The following is a 22,415-nucleotide window of genomic DNA, read 5'->3' as shown; positions in this document are numbered from 1 at the left end:
AACCAAGAATACTCTGCCTGGCAAAGTTTTCATTCAGAATTGAAGGAGAAAGAGTTTTCCAGACAAGCAAAAGCTGAACGAATTCATTAACATTAGACCAGCCTTACAAGAAATGTTAAAGGAACTTGTTTAAGCTGAAACGAAAGGGTACTAATTAGTAACGGGAAAACATAAACCTCACTGATAAAGGTAAATATACATATAACATTCTATATTAAATTGATATGTAATCCTCACGAAAATCTCAAAGCAAAACCTATAGTATATACATAACAAAATAAAGGAATCTAAGCATACCACTGCAGAAAATTATCAAATCACAAAAGGAAGAGAATAAGAAAGAAACAAGAACTACCAAAGAGCCACGAAGGGGCAATAAGTACATATCAGCAATCACTTTAAATGTACATGAACCAAATTCTATCAAAACACAGAGTGGCTAAATGGAGTAAAAAAAAAAAAAAAAAAGGACACGACCCATTACACTGCCTACAGGTCTCATTTCAGATGTAAGGATATACACAGACTGAAAATGAAGGGATGGAAAAAGATACTCCATCCAAGTGGAAACCAAAAAAGAAAAAAAAAAAAAAAACTGAAGTTACACTGCTATATTTATATCAGCCTAAACTTTAAAAGACTGTAGTAAGAGACAAAGAAGGCTGTTATATAATGGTATAGGGCTCAATCCAACAGGAGGGTATAATAACACTTTAAAATATTTATACACCCAACATAGGAGCACCTAAGTATATAAAGGAAATATTAGCTGTCCTAAAAAGAGAAATAGACAGCAATTAAATAATTGTAGGGGACTTTAATACCCCATTTTCATCAACGGATAGATCATCCACACAGAAAACCAATATGAAAATAGAGGCCGTAAATGAGGCATTAGAGGAAATGGATTTATATACAGACTACTCCATCCAAAAGCAGCAGAATATACATTCTTCTCAAGTGCACATGGAATATTCTCCAAGATTGGTCATATTTTAGGCCACAAAATAAGCATTAATTAAGAAGATTGAAACAGTATCAAGCATCTTTTCTGACCATAATGGTACAAAACTATAAATCAATTACAGGAAGAAAACTAGAAAAGTCAAATTATATGGAGATTAAACAACATGCTACTGAACAAGACGTCGAAGAAGAAATCAATAGAAAAAAATCAAAAATAACCTTAGACAAATGAAAATGGAAATACAACATTCAAGACTTATTGGATGTAGCAAAGGAACTGAAACCTAAAATTGGAAGGAAATCACAAAGAGCAGTGTGGAAATAAATGAAATACAGACTAGTAGATAAAAGGAAAACAAACAATGAAACTAAGAGCTTTTGAAAGATAATTAATAAATCTTTAACTAGACCAGAAGAAAAAGAGGACTCAAAATCAGGAATGAAAATGAAAGCAGTGTTACAACTGATATCCCAGAAATGCAAAGGACCATAAAAGACTACTATGAATAAGTATATGCCAAAATATTTAACTACCTAGGAAAAATGAATAAATTCCTAGAAACATACAATGTAAGACTGAGACTGAAACATACAACATAAGACTGAATCAGAAAGAAATAGAAAATCTGAAAAGACTGATTACTGCAAAATAGATTGAATCAAAGTAGATGGAATCAGTAATCAATAATCCCACCAAAGTCAAGGACCAAATGACTTCACTAGTGAATTCTACAAACGTTTAAAAAGATTTCCAACCTTTCTCCTTCCAAACTCACTTTATGAGGCCAGCATCACCGTGATACCAAAATCAAACAAGGAAAAGAAAATTACAGACCAACATTCCTGATGAACACAGACACAAAAATTCTCCACAAAATATTAGCAAAACCAAATTCAACAATACATTAAAAGGATCAGATGCGGAGTTCCCGTCGTGGCACAGTGGTTAACGAATCCGACTAGGAACCATGAGGTTGCGGGTTTGGTCTCTGCCCTTGCTCAGTGGGTTAAGGATCTGGCTTTGCCGTGAGCTGTGGTGTAGGTTGCAGACGTGGCTCAGATCCCGCGTTGCTGTGGCTCTGGCATGGGCCGGTGGCTACAGCTCCGATTCAACCCCTAGCCTGGGAACCTCCATATGCCGCGGGAGTGGCCCAAGAAATGGCAAAAAGACAAAAAAAAAAAAAAAAGGATCAGATGCAAAAATTCTCAACAAAATATTAGCAAAACCAGATTCAACAATACATTAAAAGGATCAGAGGCAAAAATTCTCAACAGAATATTAGCAAAGCCAAATTCAACAATACATTAAAAGGATCATACACTGTGAACAAACTGGATTTATTCCAGTGATGGCAATGACAGTTCAACATCTGCAAATCAACGTGATGATACCATACGAACAAAATGAAGGATAAAAACAATATGACCATCTCAAATGATACAAAAAAGGCATTTGACAAAACATCCACTTATGATAAAAACTCTCCAACAAAGTGGGTAGAGAAGGAACACATGTCAACATAATAAAGCCCATCGCTAACATCTTACTCAATGGTGAAAAGTTAAGAGCTTGTCCTCTAGGATCAGAAACAAGACAAAGAAGGACATTTTAACCACTTTTAAAGTGGAAGTGGTTTATTGGACGTCCTGGCCAGAGCCAGTAGGCCAGAAAGGGAAATAAAAGGCATGCGATTTGGAAATAAGATGCCCTTATTTGCACATGACATGACTTTATATATAGAAAACGCTAACTATCAAAAAACCTTAGAACTAATAAAGTCAATAAAATTGCAGGATCAAAATTGATATATAAAAATCTGTGGCATTTCTCACAGCAATTAGACAAACAAAAGAAATAAAAGGCATCCATACAGGAAGAGAAGAGATCAAACTGTCACTGTATGCAGATGACATGATACTATACCTAGAAAACCCTAAGGACTCAACCCCAAAACTCCTTGAACTGATTAACAAATTCAGCATAGTGGCAGGATATAAGATTAACATTCAGAAGTCAGTTGCATTTCTGTATACCAGCAATGAAACATTAGAAAAGGAATACAAAAATACGATACCTTTTAAAATTGTACCTCACAAAATCAAATACCTCGGAATCCATCTGACCACGGAGGTAAAGGACCTATATGGGGAGAACTATAAAACTGAAATCAAAGAAATCAAAGAAGATGTAAAGAAATGGAAAGATATTCCATGTTCCTGGATTGGGAAAGTCAATATTGTAAAAATGGCCATACTACCCAAAGCAATCTACAGATTCAATGCAATCCATATCAAATTACCCATGACATTTTTCACAGAACTAGAACAAACAATCCAAACATTTATATGGAACCACAAAAGACCCAGAATCGCCAAAGCAATCCTGAGAAACAAAAACCAAGCAGGAGGCATCACTCTCCCAGACTTCAAGAAATACTACAAAGCCACAGTCATCAAAACAGTGCGGTACTGGTATCAAAACAGACAGACAGACCAATGGAACAGAATAGAGAATCCGGAAATAAACCCTGACACCTATGGTCAATTCATCTTTGACAAGGGAGGCAAGAACATCAAATGGGAAAAAGAAAGTCTATTCAGCAAGCATTGCTGGGAAACCTGGACAGCTGCATGCAAAGCAATGAAACTAGAACACACCTTCACACCATGCACAAAAATAAACTCCAAATGGCTGAAAGACTTAAATATACGACAGGACACCATCAAACTCCTAGAAGAAAACATAGGCAAAACACTCTCTGACATCAACATCATGAATATTTTCTCAGGTCAGTCTCCCAAAGCAATAGAAATTAGAGCAAAAATAAACCCATGGGACCTCATCAAACTGAAAAGCTTTTGCACAGCAAAGGAAACCAAAAAGAAAACAAAAAGACAACTTACAGAATAGGAGAAAATAGTTTCAAATGATGCAACAGACAAGGGCTTAATCTCTAGAATATATAAACAACTTATACAACCCAACAGCAAAAAAGCCAATCAATCAATGGAAAAATGGGCAAAAGACCTGAATAGACATTTCTCCAAAGAAGATATACAGATGGCCAACAAACACATGAAAAAATGCTCAACATCGCTGATTATAAGAGAAATGCAAATCAAAACTACCATGAGATACCACCTCACACCAGTCAGAATGGCCATCATTAATAAATCCACAAATAACAAGTGCTGGAGGGGCTGTGGAGAAAAGGGAACCCTCCTGCACTGTTGGTGGGAATGTAAACTGGTTCACTATGGAGAACAGTTTGGAGATACCTTAGAAATCTATACACAGAACTTCCATATGACCCTGCAATCCCACTCTTGGGCATCTATCCGGACAAAACTCTACTTAAAAGAGACACATGCACCCGCATGTTCATTGCAGCACTATTCACAATAGCCAGGACATGGAAACAATCCAAATGTCCATCAACAGATGATTGGATTCGGAAGAAGTGGTATATATACACAATGGAATACTACTCAGCCATAAAAAAGGATGACATAATGCCATTTGCAGCAACATGGATGGAGCTAGAGAATCTCATACTGAGTGAAATGAGCCAGAAAGACAAAGACAAATACCATATGATATCACTTATAACTGGAATCTAATATCCAGCACAAATGAACATCTCCTCAGAAAAGAAAATCATGGACTTGGAGAAGAGACTTGTGGTTGCCTGTTGGGAGGGGGAGGAAGTGGGAGGGATCGGGAGCTTGGGCTTATCAGACACAACTTAGAATAGATTTACAAGGAGATCCTGCTGAATAGCATTGAGAACTATGTCTAGATACTCATGTTGCAACAGAAGAAAGGGTGGGAGAAAAAATTGTAATTGTAATGTATACATGTAAGGATAACCTGACCCCCTTGCTGTACAGTGGGAAAATTAAAAAAAAAAAAAATCTGTGGCATTTCTATATACTAATAACAAATTATCAGAAATTAAGACAACCTCATTTACAATTGCACCAAAATTCCAATAGCGCGTTTTAACAGAAATAGAACAAACGATTACAAAATTTGTTTAGCTTCATAAAAGATCCTTGAAAGCCAAAGCAATCTTGACCAAGAGGTAGAAGGGTAGAGGTATCACGTGCCCTGATTTCAAACTATATTAGAAAGCCTTAGCAATCAACCGTGGTATTGACAGAGAAACAGACACATAGAGCAATGAACAGAACAGAGTCCAAAAATAAACCCATGCTACATGGTCAACAACGGAGAAAGGACAAAGGACAGTCTCCTCAACAAACGGTGTTGGGAAAACTGGACAATTACAAGCAAAAGCATGAAACTGGACCACTATCTTACACCATACACAAAAACGAACTTGAAATGGAGCAAAGATTTAAACATAAGGCCTGAAACCATAAAACTAGAAGAAAACATAGGCTGGCAGTAAGCACCCTGACCTCGATCTCAGCAGTGGTTTTTTTTGGATTTCACGGAAAAAGCAAAAGAAACAAAAGCAAAAATAAATAAATGACACTATAAATCAACTGTAATTAAAAACTTTTTAAATAAATGAGACTATAGCAAATTAAAAATCTTCTGCACAGCAAAGTAAATCATGAACAAAATGAAACAGCAAACTACTAATGGAAAAAAAAATTGCAAATCATGTGTGATAAGGGGTTAATAGCCAGAATATATTAACTCATACAACTCAATAGCAAAAAAAAAAAAAAATCCAGCTTTAAAATGGGCAAGGGATCTGAATAGACAGTTCTGCAAAGACGACATACAAATGGCCAATAGATATATGCAAAGGTACTCAGCATCAGTCAGAGAATTCAAATCAAAACCACAATGAGGCAGCACCTCACACCTGTTAGAATGGCTATTCTCAAGAAAGGAAAGAAATAAGTGTTGACAAGGATGTGAAAAAAGGGAACCCTTGCATACTGTTGGTAGGAATGTCAACTGGTGCAGTCGCTATGGAAAACAGTATGGAAGCTACTCAAAAAATTAAAAATAGGAGTTCCCATTGTCTTAGCAGGTTAAGAACCCGATGTTGTCTCTGTGAGGATGAAAGTACAATCCTGGCCTCTCTTAGTGGTTTAAGGATCTGGCGTTGCTGCAAGCTGCAGCATAGATCACAGATGAGGCACAGATCTACTGTTGCCTTGGCTGTGGTGTAGACCCCTAGCCTGAGAACTTCCATAAGCTGCAGGTGTGGCCATGAAAAGGAAAAAAAAAAATTAAAAATAGAACTACCATGCAATCCAGCAGTTCTACTCCTGGGTATTTATTCAAAGAAAACAAAAACACTGATTTGAAAAAAATGTATGCATCCCGCTGTTCCTTGGGGCATTACGTACAAAAGCAAACTAAGTATCCAATGGATGAATGGCTGAAGAAAATGTACACATACTCACCTCACACTGGAATGTTATTCAGCAGTGAAAAAGGAAATATTTGCATTTGGGACAACATGAAAGGACCCTGAGGGCATGAGGCTAGGTGAAGTAAGTCAAACAGAGAAACAAAACATGATCTCACATGTGGAGTCTTAAAAAAAAAAAAAAAGTAAGCTCATAGGTAGAACAGATGAGGAGGATGTGGAGGGGTAGGTGAAATGAGTGAAGATGGTTAAAAAAGTATTAACTTCCAGCTATAAAATGAACAAGTCCCGGGTATGTGATGTGCCAGACAGAGACTACAGTTAACGATACTGTATTATATATTTGAAAGATGCTAAGAGTAAATCTTTTTTCTTGCGATGAAAACTTAATTATGTATGGGGATGCATGTTAATAAGACACATGTACAAATATCAACTCATGATACTATACACCTGAAACTGTTATATCTCAATTATATTTCAATTTTTTTAAAAACACGCTAAAGAAAAAAACTAGTGTTATTATTTAGAATGCTGGAAATAGGCCTCTAAAAGAGGCCATTTTCTGTTCCAGCACTTTTTTCAGATTCTAAAGAGAAAAGACTGTTGTCATAGGAGGAAAAGATCAACTCAGAAGGGCCAAGGATAAACAAGCGTGTTAATGAAACAGCTTACACCAGTCTGATCTCTGCAGTGACTGACCTGTAAATGAGACCTCAGTCCAGAGAGAAGCAAAAGAGCACTCATTGTTGGTTGAGGCATCAGCTGCATATATTTTCAGCTGTACTGAAAGATTTCGCTATCCCTGGGCTTCCAGCTCAGATACTGCTAGTAAGTGTTATGGTACGTGTCAACTCCGAGTGGCTGCCTGTGTGCAAGGTTGCAGAGAACGGGAGGTTGTGTCCAGGCTCAAGGAAGAGGAAACTGTGATGCATTCACAGTGTTGGCCAGGTGTTACCTATTTGATATCACTGATCCAGCCTATTGGTAGAACTATTTCAGTAAGTAATAGGGGTATGAATGGAAACAACCTAAATGCCCAGTGACAGAGGAGTGGATAAAGACGAGGTGGTGGAGGGATGCGCTGGGGGTTTGGGATGGAAATGCTATAAAATTTGGTTGTGATGATGACTGTACACCCATACATGTAATAAAAATTCATTGAATAATAAGATAGTAGGGTAGGTGAAGAAAAGGCTTCTCACAAGCTAGAAAACTCTGGCCGGTAGATTAGCTTCAGATAGAATGCCTATAGCTAAGCATTCTAATATCCGGATTAACTCTAGGGAAAGGTCTCTGGTGAGGTTCCACAGGGCTCTGTCTTATGTCTGCCCCGGTTAAAACTTTTACCCTGGACTCCGAGCAAGACATACAGCAAACATTCACTGGCATCTGCCACTGGGAGAGGCATCCGCTCTGATCAATTCTTTTACAATGGAAGGTTGCCGGGCCTTGGTTCCTGCCCGGTGCTGGGGAAGAACCCTGACTCAACTCCCTAACATCGCCCAGAAGGGAAGTTGTGGGGACTGAGAGACAGGGCTGGCTGGCCAGGTCTCGCCTTGCTGCAAGGGCAGGGAACGCTCAGCATCCTCATGCAGGATGACCACCTTCTGGTATCACAGCCTCTCCGGCGCGGTGAGCGTGGGATGGGGGTGGTGGAGAGGTGGCAGGTGGTGGGGGGGTCCACTGCTTATAATCACGGGAGGACCATTTCAGGCCGGGTGTGGAGGCTGTGCAGCTGCTGGGCCCAGGCTCCTTAGTGGCCACAGTGCTGCACTCAGGGTGGGGCCATACCTTTCCAAAGAGGAACAAGAGGGTCAGAAGGACCAAAACACAGAGGAGAAAGCAGTTGCCAAATGCAAGTCACAGCCTCTCAGCACTGCCAGGAATCAAGGGGGATCACCAGCCGTGTGTCTGGGGAAGTGCTTTGCTGTGTTGGGGAGGGGGTGCGCCCTCAGCCAGCCCTCCCCGGGGGAGCAGAGGGAAGTCCTCCCCCAGGGGGTGGAGGAGGCTGGCAGCAAAGAGGCTGCCCCATGCTCTAGTCCGTGACTTCGTGGCACTCCTGTCAACTCTCCTGGCCTCCCACTGCTTAGCCTCCCTGTCCTGCTTGAAAGGGAGGGAACTCAATGCACCACATCTTCCACAAAGTAAGCAAAGCAACTCCAAGGCAACTGCGTTTCTGCCCTTTTTTCCATACCTGCTAGTGCACTGACCAAGAGGTAGGCCGTAGAAAAGAGTTTCCGGTTGCTGACCACATCCTCTGGGTCCGGAACCCCACCCTGCACGCTGCACCCCGCCAGCTGCAGGAAGGCCATGAGCTGCTGCTGCTGTGAAGGCTTCAGCTCCCCCAGCCCGGCCAGAGGGGGCAACAGTCTGCTGCTGGCCACACTGTCACACTGTGGGAAGGGGAAAGAGGCAGGTTAGTGAAGCCAGGGGCCAAACCGGGCAGAATCCCAGCCTCTGCCCCACGACGCAGCCCTAGTGGCGAGCTGGACAGTGGTCCCCCAAATAAATGTCCACCTGGAACCTCAGAACAAGACCTTGTTGAAGTCTCTGCAGGTGTCATAAAGGTAAGGATCTTGGTCTTAGACAGGGGCAGAGACAGAAAAGGAAGGAGACCGCCACACGAAGACGGCAGAGATCTGAGCGATGCGGCCACCAGCCGAGGCGTGCCGGGAGCTCCCAGAGGCTGGAGGAGGCAGAAAAGATGCTCCCCTGGAGCCTGGGGGAGAAGCATGACCCCGCCTGACACCTTGACTTTACAGACTTCTGGCCTTCAGAACTGTAAAGAATAAAAACCAGTTGGTGGTCACTTGTCACAGCAGCCCTAGGAAACGACTACAGCTTTCCACCTTCACATCGGCTACTGTGCTGCAGGGAGAAAACTGAGGACCTAGGAGTAGGAGGAAAAGAAGCTTTAGGGTTAAAAAGAGACAATTTTATCCCAGCTCAAAGCCTCATTTCTAAAGGTCCAGCCTGTCCACATCTTCAGAAAACCAGGGGGCAATACCGCCTCGAGATGCCTCCACTCTCACCACTTGTTCCAGGACCACGAGCATCTCCTCATCAAACAGGACCTCCTGGAGCACATCGTTCAGAGCTGTCTGTTGCGGCTCCGGCAGCTCCGCAAAGGGATGGACGTTCCTCTTCAAGAGCCACGTGACTGTGAAAGCAGAGCAGACCCGGTCTCGCGACGCATCTCAGAACGAGGACCAGCAACGCTGCTTTCTAAAGCTCATTGTCCTCCGTTCTTTCACAGACGCTTCCAGCTGCACAGTCAGTTGTGGAACTCAAAGGACAAGTTAAGTACCACCTGAGTGTTTTTCACTAACCGAACTACTAAAAGAAGAAGTAGTTTCCTGCTTCCATTTCCCTTCCCTCCAGGAGGGAGAGGAAACAGATTAAAAAGAAAGAAAAGAGGGAAGCCCAGTTTTATTTCAGACTTTACTCTTTTCCTGATGGCTTTAAACATTAATTAAGTCTAATCACTTATTTTCTGGAACAGTCATTTAGAATTATTATTAAATTATCAAGGCTGAATTATGGATTGTCAATACTTTCACAAAGCTTCAAAGCCATGCAAATTCCAAAATACATTCTTTTGTGTCTTCCTAATACACCGTAATTTTGTATCCATTAATACCAAACGCACGCTTTTCAAGAGGCCAGCACCCAAATTTCATGGCAAACACAGCTATGCCACTTTCTCCGTTCTTCTTCACCCATCCTGGAGAATGGGTGTAGAGGCTCCTAGCTCCGTCGCTCACATCCTCCGCGGGATGCCTGAGCCTCTCCCCTTAGAATCTTTCTTCTTTATTTTAAAATAGTCAAAAACTTGGAGTAAATTAAGCCCAGTGAGAATTTAAAAACAAGTTTGATAAACCAAAGCTTTCACATGCAGAGCTGCATATCAATATATAAAAGCACCACCTCCACTGATGTCAAACTCCAGCCAACAGTTAAACTCAAAAACTGCCCAATAAACTCAAAAACTGCCCTACGAACATGACTAGGTCCTTGCCAGCCTGGAGAGAAGTGTGTCCTGGCTGGTCTAGGGCCCAAGAGCCAAAGGCGGGCCCCGCCCTAGTCCTGCCTAAACCACTCAGCCTCCCAACTCCACCCCGGGCTGACCAGAATGGCCAACTTACAGGGTGGACTGATGGGAAAAGAAATTCTAAGAAAGCTCGGCACATGGGGGTGTTGTCCCTTCCCTGTAGTGCAGTTTAAGGCTCCAGGGCCACTCCTGCTGTGGTTTTAAGCCAAGATACTCACATTGCTTAAATAGCAGCGGAGAATCACACCCAGTTACCAGGAGGGGGCCTGCATCCCCGCGTTAGATGGGAAAGCCTTAAGATGGGGCCTTCACTGCATTCTCATGCTACGGAAACAAAAGCCTCTCTCTTCTGGTTTGGGACTCACTGAAGCCCTACTGATGAGTCTCTCTTCTTAGCCTTCAAGCCAGAGATATTGTGAGCTGCTCTTAGCTCTTTTTATCATGCTTAGTTATTCACGTCTCTTTGTCCTTGCGTATCTCCTCTTCTACCATATACTGCACACCTTTAATTCCTGCCCCACCTCCCCCCCCCAAAAAAAAAAAACCTTTTAAAACACAAATGCACAAATGCTACAAGGAGCAAAAGGAATTGCCATAAGTAAGTCACAGGTCCTCCCCTTCTTCTCGCTGGCTGCCTTGGCACCAGATGGCTTCATGCCATGTGGATAAGGGCCTCCAAGAGAGTGCGTTGCAATGCTGACAAAGCCTTGCCTGTCTCCGCAATGAAGCCCGGAACATAATGAAACGGATGCAAAGCTTGGGTTCTCTCCTTGCTGCTCACTAGCTATTCCCGGTAGCCAGCAAGACTCCCATGGTGCAAACGAAAGAAAGCAGGAGGCTCCTGCCTCTTCCCCACCTCAGCCCCCACCCCTTCCTTAAAACAGGCCATCCAAGACGTGAGGTTCCCCAAGATCTGACCATGGTGAGCCCTGCGGAGTGAACTAGAACTGACTCAGGCTCTGTCCTCTCTGTTCTCAAATGCCTTCCATGGAGTCTCCACTCCTGAGGCCACATCCCCTCCTGAGGTACAGCACTCAGTTACCCATCAGCTCACCATGCCCCACCCTGTTGGCAATACCTTGTTTCAGAACACCCAGTGGCTCATCCACGACGGACGCCCCCTGCAAAGCATCTGTCATGTCCCAGAACCCAAGCTCTAGGAGGGGCAGGGGCTCCAGCGAGGCACAGCTGCTCTCCCTTGTCTGCTGGAAGCCGCCGTGTTTCTCTTGGAGGAGGCAGAATTCTGGAATGCAGAGAAAAGGCCCAGCCGGGCGTGAGGGTCAGCCTTGCTGGCACCTCTCAGACCCAGCTTTAATGCCAATCAAGCAGGGCAGGGAGACACACCCACTCTCTTCCCCACATCAGGCTGTTCCACCAAAACTCAGCCACTTCCTGCAAATACAGGAGAAACAGTTGTTCTTAACATAACACTCTCTAGTGTGTGCCCTCTGAACCCGCGGGAGGGAAGCTTTCAAACATCAGAAGTATTTTCTTAGCTTGACTGGAACAAACCAACTCCCACAAACAACCCACTATATGTAACTGGGAAAACTTGAATTTGATGGATAGATTTGACTCGATTGAACTGATAGTATTACAGAATTATTGACAATACATTTAAATGCACAAGTGGTTATAGGACTCTAGGAGAGTCTGTTTTTCTTTGTTAACAAACAACACACAGCACCAAAAAATAAACTACTGATTTCTGTAATCACATAGTCTTTTTTTTTTTTTTTTGATTTTTAGGGCCACACCCGCAGCATATGGAGATTCCCAGGCTAGGGGTCGAATTGGAGCTGTAGCCACTGGCTAGATCTGAGCCACATCTGCAACCTACACCACAGCTCACGGTAACACTGGATCCTTAACCCACTGAGCAGGGCCAGGGATCGAACCTGCATCCTCCCGTATACTAGTCAGGTTCATCACTGCTGGGCCACAACAGGAACTCTAATGACAGTACTAACAAGCCACCACTGCCCCAGGCCCTTCACACACCAACTCTAACTTGCTCCTCACCGCAGCCCATGGAGGGAGACGGGAAACGAAGGCCCAGCCAGCTTCAGCAAGCAGTTTGGGACCTGGCAGGACCCTGGGGTACCATCTGTCTGACCTCAGGGCCCCCAGTCTTCACCCTGTGCCCTGTCGGTAAACCCACGCCCCCCCCCAACACCTGGGCACCCCGGACCAGCGCCCTCCCAATGCGGCTGCTGTCTCACTTGCGCAGAGACATCCCTAAACTCCTCCAGGATCTCTCTCTTCTCCAGCCCAGAGCAGCAGGAGATCCTCTACCAGTGTGTCTCGCGAAGGTGGGGTGTCCCTCAGCGCAGGCTCAACCGCCCCAGAGAGCCCCGAGCCGAGGCGCCCTCACCGAACTGGCCGTCCACTCTCAGGTACAGCTCGATGACGCCGTAGGCCAGGGTGGTGGGCGCCGGGATCTCCAGCACCACGTTGCTGCCCTTGCTGATGTTCCCGCGGTCCATCACTGACACCTGCGGGAGAGGACACACGCTCCCACCTGGGCACCCAGGCTCCTCCTGCCCCACGCGCCAGCCTGGTGCCGGGTGCACAAGAAGTGCCTGGAAAATGCCCACTGAACCAGGTGGAAAGGAGGAGCGGCCGGCAGGGGTCAGGATTTCATCCCCGTCGGCCTCACGATGCCGGACACACGTTCCAAAGGAAATGGCCAGCCTGGCTGCACAAAAGCAAGATTCCAGAGCTTGGGATCCAGTGAAGTTGGGTCTATGGTGTCGACTAAAGCAGGTACCAAGTAAGACGACTTCCCGTTTCCCTCACGCAGGATTGTGGAAACAACTCCGAAATCCAAAGAAAACCCTCAGGGGTAAGAAAGCCTAACTGGGAGACCCCGCCGAGAGCAAGACCCTGGCACATCCTTCTAGACCCTGTGGATGGCACGGTGTGCAGAAACCAGGGGACAGGCTGGAGGGAGAGGAGCGGGCATGAGAGGATGGGCAGGAAATGCCAGGTCGGGTACCAACTCTCCCCTTCAAACACAAACATGACCCCTGCCCACCATGGCCTGGGAAGATGAGAAGCTTTTGCTGCCCAAATGCTGGAGATCATAGACCTTTTTAGCAACTCAGTCCTGGTCAGAGTGTGGTGACAGCCGGCCTCCTGACTCGCAGGCAGGCTCCAGGCCTTTGGTGGTGGGGGGGTGGTCACTGTGGGCAGAAGTATGGGCAGGGCCAGCAGAAGCCACTTCTCACCTGGCATCTGTCTGCGCTCTGCCCAGCCTTCCCAGCCCAGGGAGTCCAGCCCCGGACCTGTATCTCCACCTCCTTCTAAAGACAACTTCCCTGGATCCTCTAGCATAACTTGAAAGTTACCCCAAGAAGTAAATCTCTACAAACAGAATATCGGGCACCATGACCAGCTGGAGGGGAAACCGTGGGGTGGAGAGCCTCCTGTTCCACTCCTTCGGCAGTCCTGCCGAAGCTCAGGGACCAGTTGGTAAAACTGTGACTTAATCCAGAAGCATCTGTTTTTTCCTTTCTGGTTTTTTCTTTTTTTTTTTGTCTTTTTGCCTTTTCTGGGGCCGCTCCAGGGGCATATGGAGGTTCCCAGGCTAGGGGTCCAATCGGAGCTGTCGCCAGCAGCCTACGCCATAGCCACAGCAACGTGGGATCCAAGCCGCATCTGCAACCTACACCACACAGCTCAAGGCAATGTCGGATCCTTAACCCGCTGAGCAAGGCCAGGGATCAAACCCGCAACCTCATGGTTCCTAGTCGGATTCATTAACCACTGAGCCACAAAGGGAACTCCAGAAGCATCTGTTCATAGATATGCAGATGCAGGTACCGATCTAATCCCAAAGCAATCATCTGGAGACACTCAGTTCTAAGGGGTTATCTGTGCATCAACCTGGCCAGGGAATACATTGACCCATTTTCTTTTGGGAATGTGTCTGATCCAACCCTGCATGGCCAATCCATTGCCCTGGCCATGGGTCTTCTTTAGGAATGGGCACTGCCAGGATGGTCCAGTGAGAGCAGCCCTGATGTGGCAGATGGGATGAGAGCCAGGAGCCACCCCCCCACAAGCTTATATGAGAGGGACTCCACCCCCAGGGGAGGCAGCTTACAACCTTCTCTGAGTCCTAGATCCAGCAGTCACCCCAAACATTTCCATTACATAAGTCAATAAATTCTTTCTTGTTTAAGCCAGTTTGAGTTGGATTTTTTTTCCCTTTTTTTTAGGGGTGCACCTGCCATATATGGAAGTTCCCAGGGTAGGGGTCCAAATGGAGCTGCAGCTGCCAACCTACACCACAGCCACACCAGATCTGAGCCCCTTCTGTGACCTACACCATAAGCTTGTGGAAATGCCAGATCCTGAACCCACTGATCGAGGCCAGGGATCAAACCTGCATCCTCGTGGAGAGCAGTCAGGTGCACTTCCACTGAGCCACAGCTGGAACTCCTAAGTTGGATTTCTGTTAACTCCCTACAAAGAGAGTCCTGATGGATAAAGACCAAGTCTTCATCGGTGGTTGGAGCCAGAGACTGCCGTGGCCTCTGACCCTCCAAGCCACCAGACACACCTGCACAGTCTTGAGCTGGATCCCCACCACGCCGCACTTCTCCATCTGGACGTGCTCGGAGATCACACACTGCTGCGTCGTCACGATCTTCTGTGTCAGGACACACAGGACCTCATTCTTCCTCTCCAGCACCTGCTGCAGCACAGGATTCTTCAGATCGATTGTTCTGAAAAAGAAAAACGCCCGTGAGTGGCCCCAGGAGGTGGATGCAGCCTGAATTTTTGCCCCTCGCACAGCTGACGGCTGAGAAGTGAACAGGTGACAACCAGCATCATTTATTTCCCAGCAATGATAGAGGGGGCAATTCGTCAGGAAAGGCAGAAACCAGACTCTGGCGAGGCCACCTGGGAGCTGCCAGGTCTCTGGAGAAAGGCTGGATGCCGGCAGGAAGGGGGGCTCCTGCCACACGCCCGCGGGGCTGTCAGCGAGAGGGAAGGAAGCCCCAGCGGGGGAGCTCTGTCTTGTCATTTTAGCAGAGGCCAAGGGACCACAGACATCATAGCCGTGGGCACTAACCATAGGATTCCCGTGGGGGCCAGTGTCGCTCAGAGGAGAGGGGAACGGGCTTGAAGAGCAAGGAAAAAAATGGATTTGAATTAAAAAGGAACTTAACCTGCCCGCCTGGGAAGGATGCATCATCTCTTAGAAGAGGTTTTATGTCACTTGACAGTTGTCAGGGACACCGAGGCCAGTTAGGCGGGACCTGCCCAGGTCACCCAGCAGAGACTTGGGGTTCCTCTGGGGAATTTCACGACCAAGGTAAGTTTCCATCCACAGACGATGATTTCATGCTTAAAAGCAAGTAATGAAATACCCTCTCATTCAATGCTATGAGGCGATGGTGTGGACAGGAAGAAAACCAAATTAGAGTTGGGGGCAGCACAAGGACAATTCCTGTCTTCATCCCGTGCTGTTTACACAGTCCAAGGTTAGTTACCTTGAAAAGCTCAGCGCCAGCCCCAACCACACATAGCAGCATTCACCTCGCTCCAGGGGGACTCAGGTTCTCCAGGCTTCAGAAAGCATCCCCGGGAGTTCCCCATGTGGCTCAGCGGAAATAAACCCGACTTGTATCCACGAGGATGCGGGTTCCATCCCTGGCCTCACGCAAAGGGTTAAGGATGTGGTGTTGACACGAGCTGTGGTGTAGGTCACAGACAAAGCTCAGATCCACGTTACTGAAGCTGTGGTGAAGGCTGGAAGCTGCAGCTCCAATTCTACCCATAGCCTGGGAACCTCCATGTGCTATAGGTACAGTCCTAAAAGAAAGGAAGGAAGGAAGGAAGGAAGGAAGGAAGGAAGGAAGGAAGGGAGGGTCCCTGGAAGGGAAGCAGGTAGTTGGAAAGGTCTGTCTCCATGTGAAAAGCTGCCCAGGTTTGAAACATCCCATGCCCATCAACGGATGAACACAGACCCACGTGGTCCACACGCACAATGGTTATCCAACCAGAGAAAGGAATAAAGCTGACACGTGCTGCAACAGGAATGAACTTGAAGACGTCATGCTGAGTGACAGAAACCAGACCCAGAAGGACACAGAGTGGGTGGCTTCACTTAGATGAAATCTAGCCCAGGCAAATGCAAAGCCACAGAAAGCAGATCTGAGGTGCCAGGTGCTGGGGGGAAAGGGGAGTGGTTCTTGTTTGATGGCTGCAGGGCTTCTGTCTGGGGTAATGAAAAAGCTCTAGAGATGGACAGTGGCGATGGCTGCACGACAGTGTGAAAGTACGGAATGCCACTGAACCGTACACCTAAAAATGGTTAAAATGGCAGATTTTATGTTATACTTTATCACGGTAAGAAAAATTAAAGAGGAAAAACTGTTCAATCTCAGTAGTGGTCAAAGAAGTGCAAATTATTATTTTTCATCTTGCTTAACTGAAATTTTATTAATTTTTTAAATTGTTATTTCCCTGATACAATTTTTTTCTACTGTATAGCATGGTAACCCAGTTACATGTACATGTGTACATTCTATTTTCTCATACTATCATGTTCCATCATAAGTGACTAGACAGAGTTCCCAGTGCTACACAGCAGGATCTCATTGCTAATCCATTCCAAAAGCAATAGTTTGCATCCATTAACCCCAAGCTCCCAATCCATCCCACTCCTTCCCCCATCCCCCTGGCAACCACAAGTCTATTCTCCAAGTCCATGATTTTCTTTTCTGTGGAAAAGGTCATTTGTGCCTTAGATTCCAGATATAAGTGATATCATATGGTATTTGTCTTTCTCTTTCTGACTTACTTCACTCACTATGAGAGTCTCTAGTTCCATCCATGTTGCTGCAAACGGCATTGTTTCATTCTTTTTTATGGCTGAGTAGTATTCCATTGTGTATCTATACCACATCTTCTTAATCCGGTCATCTGTTAATGGACATTTGGGTTGTTTCCATGTCTTGGGTATTGTGAATAGTGCTGCAATGAACATGCGGGTGCATGTGTCTTTTTTAAGGAAAAGTTTTTTCCAGATAGATGCCCAAGAGTGGGATTGCTGGGTCATATGGAAGTTCTATGTATAGATTTTTAAGGTACCTCCATACTGTTCTCCATAGTGGTGGTACCAGCTTCCATTCCCACCAACAGTGCAGGAGGGTTCCCTTTTCTCCACAGCCCCTCCAGCACTTGTTATTTGTGGACTTATTAATGATGGCCATTCTGACTGGTGTGAGGTGGTATCTCATGATAGTTTTGATTTTCATTTCTCTAACACAGGGATGTTGAGCATTTTATCATGCGTTTGTTGGCCATCTGTATATCTTCAAAGAAATGCAAATTATAACAATGTTTCACACATTGTGACTCAGCAGCAACAAACCCAACTAGTATCCATGAGGTTGCAGGTTTGAGCCCTGGCCCTGCTCCCTGGGTTAAGGATTCGGTGTTGCTGTGAGCTATGGTGTAGATCATAGATGTGGCTCAAATCCCACATTGCTGTGGCTGTGGCCAGCAGCTGTAGCTCCAATTCCATCCCTAGCTTGGGAAACTTCCTATGCCACGGGTGTGGCCCTAAAAAGACAAAAGAAGAAAAAAAAAAAAAAAAAAGGCTGCCCAGGGCTCAGCTTCCAGGAAAGCAGAGGAAACGGGAACAGGCTTGAGGGAAAGCAGGGGCCTGGGGTCTGCCTGGCTGGGGCTGCACCCCCACTCCCAGCCCTGCCCCTCCAACCAGGTGACCTTGGGTGAATCACTCCGCCCCCTGCACCTCGTTTTCTTACGGACATACCAATGGTAATGATGCCTCTGCGTGGGGCTGCCAGGGTTTACACGAGATGGCAGGCGGCGAGCAGACAGTTAAATGCCCCACAAATGCTGGCTGGCTCAGGTCACCTTCCTGTTTCCTCTACGGGGGTCCCCAGACCAAAGCCCCAGTGTGTGCACTTGGTGGGAGTGACAGGCAGCCATTTAGGTCACAGGTGCTTCTCCCATCCCTCAGGCCCTTAGGAGCCTCCAATGGACACATCTCAACCCTGCCCCAGACCGCCAGGCCTCGGGCCTGGCACCACCCCCGCAGCCCCCGGCTTTGCCCTGGTGCCTGAAACACACCAGGTGCAGGCTGCCCCCAGGCCATGCCATCGCATCCCCAGGCTCCCACATCTCGCTGACACTGGTCACTTCCTGCCGAGGTCGGTGTTCCCCGCCCACCCTGGGCAGGGAGGCACCCCCGTCACACTGTCACGTGCTGGGACGTGGATGTGACCTTCCCACTCTGTGGAGAGGACACGTCCACACGACGCTTCTCCAGCTCATTCGTGCGTGGCCAACTCCTCCCGCTACACCATAAACTCTGCAAAAGCGGGGGCTGTGCGTGGCAGGGGCTCAGGACATATCTTTGGAATAAATGAATAAAATAAACCAAGTGCGGGAGTTCCCCTCGTGGTGCAGCACAAACAAATCGGACTAGGAACCATGAGGTTGTGGGTTTGATCCCTGGCATTGCTGTGGCTGTGGTGTAGGCTGGCAGCTCTAGCTCCAATTCGACTCCTAGCCTGGGAACCTCCATATGCCGCGGGTGCGGCCCTAAAACGTCAAAAGACAAAAAAAAAAAAAAGAAAAATTTGGTTTTCCCTCTTCTCTCTCTGCCTTAATGACTGTCCAGATGGGAGCATTATGCAACTGTTTACACAACTGCACAGGAAAGAGAGCGAACCCACTAAGACAGAGAGACGGGAACGTTGGCAGCGCGGCTCAAACAAGACGCGTGGATGGGAACCTTCCTGGGGGATCGTGTTGGGGTCCAAGCAGTGCTGGGACCCAGGACAGCGCACAGGGCCCGACCCTGGCTCTAGCCTCCTAGAGTGGGAATCACTGTTGACAGACGCCCCCTCGGCCCACCACGTGGGACACGAGCCACATCTCAGACCTGAAGGTGAGGGTCGGTGAACCCACCGGTCAGAACGTGCACTTGAGCCAGGCCTTCCCCTTCTGCTGGACGCAGTCCCTTCTTCCGGGCGATTCTTGAAAATCGACTCTCAGTCACAGCTCAGGCACCGACTCATCCTCTTCTGAACACACACATCAGAAGCAGCGACGCCTGCCCACAAGCCCAGAACAACAGGAGAACAACAAACGAAGCCTCCTTGAAGGGACTCTGGCGGCCTGGGCGTCACTGCACGCCTCACTCACGCCTTACACAGAGCCGCTAAAACGCTTGTCGCTGCCTCCATCAATGTTAAATTGTTGGAAAAGAGAAAAGTCAGCCTGGATCACTCAGGACTCTGGCTGAAAAGGCCCTCTCCCTCCTGAGCGCCCCTCACCCCAGCCCCACACACCAGAAGGAGGCACGAAAAAGGCCAAGTGCAGGAACTACGCCTCCTTCTGCATCCAAGGTCAGGACAGACCTGAGATGCTGGGGGGGCCAGCCACTCCCCTAGGCTTCCCCGCCCTCAGAGGAGCCCTGCGGGGCGCCCCACCACAGGGCAGGCAACAGGGCCCCCTCCTCGGAGTCTCAGATTTGGGTGACGGAGGAGGAGAGAGTGACAGGCCAACCCCTCCTGGCGGCCCCCTGGGAGGCGCTCGCCAGGGCCAAGGGTGGGCAGGAGGCGCCAGGAAGGGCACTTCCCACGCTGGTCGCTGGGATCCTGTTTCCTAGGACAGTGCTGCCACCTTTTGGAAACCGAATGCCGGACATGCCAGCTCCTCTGCAGTGGGGACAGGAGGCCTGGTGTAGACAGCAGGGAAGCCAGTTATCCGGGGCGATGGACAGTTCACACCGGACTCTTGACAAAGCCATGTCCAGAGAGCATTCTGCTGCCATCCCCAGGCAGTGCCAGGACCCAGAGCAGCTCGCGGGGGCCGCCCCTGGCTCTAGAGTGGGAACCACTGTGTGATAGACTCCCCCCAGCCCACCACGTGGGACACAAGCCACATTTCATTTACCTACTGCATTTTGGTTTTTGGGTGGTTTTTTTTTTTGCCTTTTTGTCTTTTTCTAGGGCTGCACCCATGGCATATGGAGGTTCCCAGGCTAGGGGTATAATCAGAGCTGTGGCCACTGGCCTACACCACAGCCACAGCAATGCAGGATCCGAGCCTTGTCTGCAACCTACACCACAGCTCACGGCAACGCCAGATCCTTAACCCACTGAGCGAGGCCAGGGATTGATTCCGCAACTTCATGGTTCCTAGTTGGATTCATTAACCACTGCGCCACGACGGAACTCCTCATGTACCTAGTGTAACTCATTTACCTTCGAATCCTGTCTTACTGTACGCATGTAAAGACGTCTAAAGGGGTTCAAGGAACAACAACGTGGAAAGCCCTGGGCGAGGGCTTCCACAGATGAGCAACGAGAAGCCCAGAGAGGCGGTGACCACAGTCACGGAGCTGAGAGGCCCCGGCTGGTCTTTCCCGGCCCCACCGGCCACGCCAGCGCCACCAGCCCCACTGCTACTGTCTCCCTCTCTGGGAGGGGGCACCCGATGGCTGTCCCAGGAATGTGACCTTCGTCTCTAACGCATCCATTTCAGGATCCTGCCTGGCTGGCTCGCCCGGTGGCTGGGCATCAATAGCAGGGACCATATCCGAGTCCCTGGGGAATCGTTTTCAGAACATCCACGCCTGCCTCTCCTCCCTGACCCCATCTCCTGGCGGCTGCCCTCCAAGTGCTTCCCAGGGTGTCCTGATGGCTCCACCTCTCCTGGGTCCTCCTAAGAGCCACTGAACCAGACAGACAGGTCCTCAAAGAGACACACAAGAGGGAGTTCCCACTGTGGCTCACCAGTAACGAAGTCAACTAGCATCCATGAGGACGTGGGTTCAATTCCTGGCCTCGCTCAGTGGATTAAGGATCTGGCATTGCCTTGAGCTGTGGGGTAGGTCACAGACGCAGCTCAGGCCCTGCATTGCTGTGGTTATGGCTCTGGTATAGGCCGGCAGCTGCAGCTCTGATGTGACCCCTAGCCTGGGAACCTCCCTATGCTGCGCATGTGGCCCTAAAAAGACATGAGAAACTATTACGGGTAGTTGCCTCTTGGGTAGGGGGCTAGACGGCCGGGAGATCGGGGCTCAGAGGTGTTTCACATTCTTACTCTTGACCTCTGACATCTAAACCATATGAACATATCAATTATTCAAAAATATTTTAATTCAAATTATGCTACCCACCCAGTTGGTATATGAATGAATAATTTATCACATAAATCCTGAAGGGCAGGGCCGGAATAAAACTCGCTCCCCAGTCCAGCCAGGGGTCAACGCCAGGGACAGGAGAAATGGGGCAGAAGCTCTCCCGCGAGAAAATGAGCAGCTCAACATTCTTCGGCCTCTTCACCCACATTTTTAAGGACACTCAGGGCACCTTTCTCTTTGTGGGGGATGATAGTTTGAAACCAGAACGGGAGGCCGCTGAGACAGAGGTGGAGACAATGTTAAAAGGCTGGACCAAAGGAGCACACCTGCAGGCAAGGGCAGAGGAAGACACGCTGGAGGGGGGCGACGAGCGCCCCTTCCCGCCCATTCTCCCCTGGGACCCTCCTCCGGTGCCCGCAGCTCTGCCTGCAGGCGGCCCTGGCCGGGTGCCCTGCTCCAGGATAACCATCTCCTGTCTCTGAGCCTCAGTCTGCACATCTGTAAAGTGGCGCTTGGCTTCAGGAACCACACTGGCCCCACCTGAAAAGGTGTCTCTCCTTCCACTCCTGGCAGGGAAGCCGTACCAAGTTCCCTTTCCAGGCTGGCCAAAGACACAGCCACAGCTTGCAGGTGAGCCACCAGCTGGGGAGCAGATTTTCTCAGCAACTAAGAAAACAGGGACACGGATACAGGCCAGGAGTTCCTGGGGAGGAGACCAGGCGGGGGTGCACTAGGAGGGCGGGGCACGGCTGCTGGGGACCAGGCCAAGGGCCAGGCAGCCAGCAGGAACAGAGGCTCCTCTCCTGAGGCTCCTGAAACTCCCCAGACCCACCCTAGTGAAGCTGCCTCCTTCTCAGGCCAAAGCTTTAATGTCCATTCTCTCTACTTTTTTTTTTTT

At 47.8% G+C, this 22,415-nt stretch overlaps 1 protein-coding gene across 8 annotated transcripts in view; it reads right to left on the bottom strand.

Moving 5' to 3' along the window:
* Window positions 1–22,415, bottom strand: part of DFNA5 (DFNA5, deafness associated tumor suppressor) — a 59,112-nt gene that overhangs the window by 10,316 nt on the left and 26,381 nt on the right. For all 8 annotated transcript variants that reach the window (XR_002340265.1, XM_021078675.1, XM_021078676.1 and 5 more), the window contains 5 exons: window positions 14,945–15,110; window positions 12,752–12,872; window positions 11,456–11,620; window positions 9,359–9,486; window positions 8,521–8,719 (listed from right to left, as the gene is read on the bottom strand). Coding sequence is in view for 7 of the 8 variants with exons in the window: in XM_021078675.1 (XP_020934334.1) it covers window positions 8,521–8,719; window positions 9,359–9,486; window positions 11,456–11,620; window positions 12,752–12,872; window positions 14,945–15,110 (779 nt within the window). In the remaining variant the exon portion in view is untranslated. The remainder of the gene's footprint in view (window positions 1–8,520; window positions 8,720–9,358; window positions 9,487–11,455; window positions 11,621–12,751; window positions 12,873–14,944; window positions 15,111–22,415) is intronic.

The sequence above is a fragment of the Sus scrofa genome, chromosome 18 (assembly GCF_000003025.6).
Source record: "Sus scrofa isolate TJ Tabasco breed Duroc chromosome 18, Sscrofa11.1, whole genome shotgun sequence".
NCBI classification, from domain to species: Eukaryota; Metazoa; Chordata; class Mammalia; order Artiodactyla; family Suidae; genus Sus; species Sus scrofa.
Note: the sequence above shows the minus strand (reverse complement) of the source record. Positions and strands in the feature narration are given on the sequence as shown.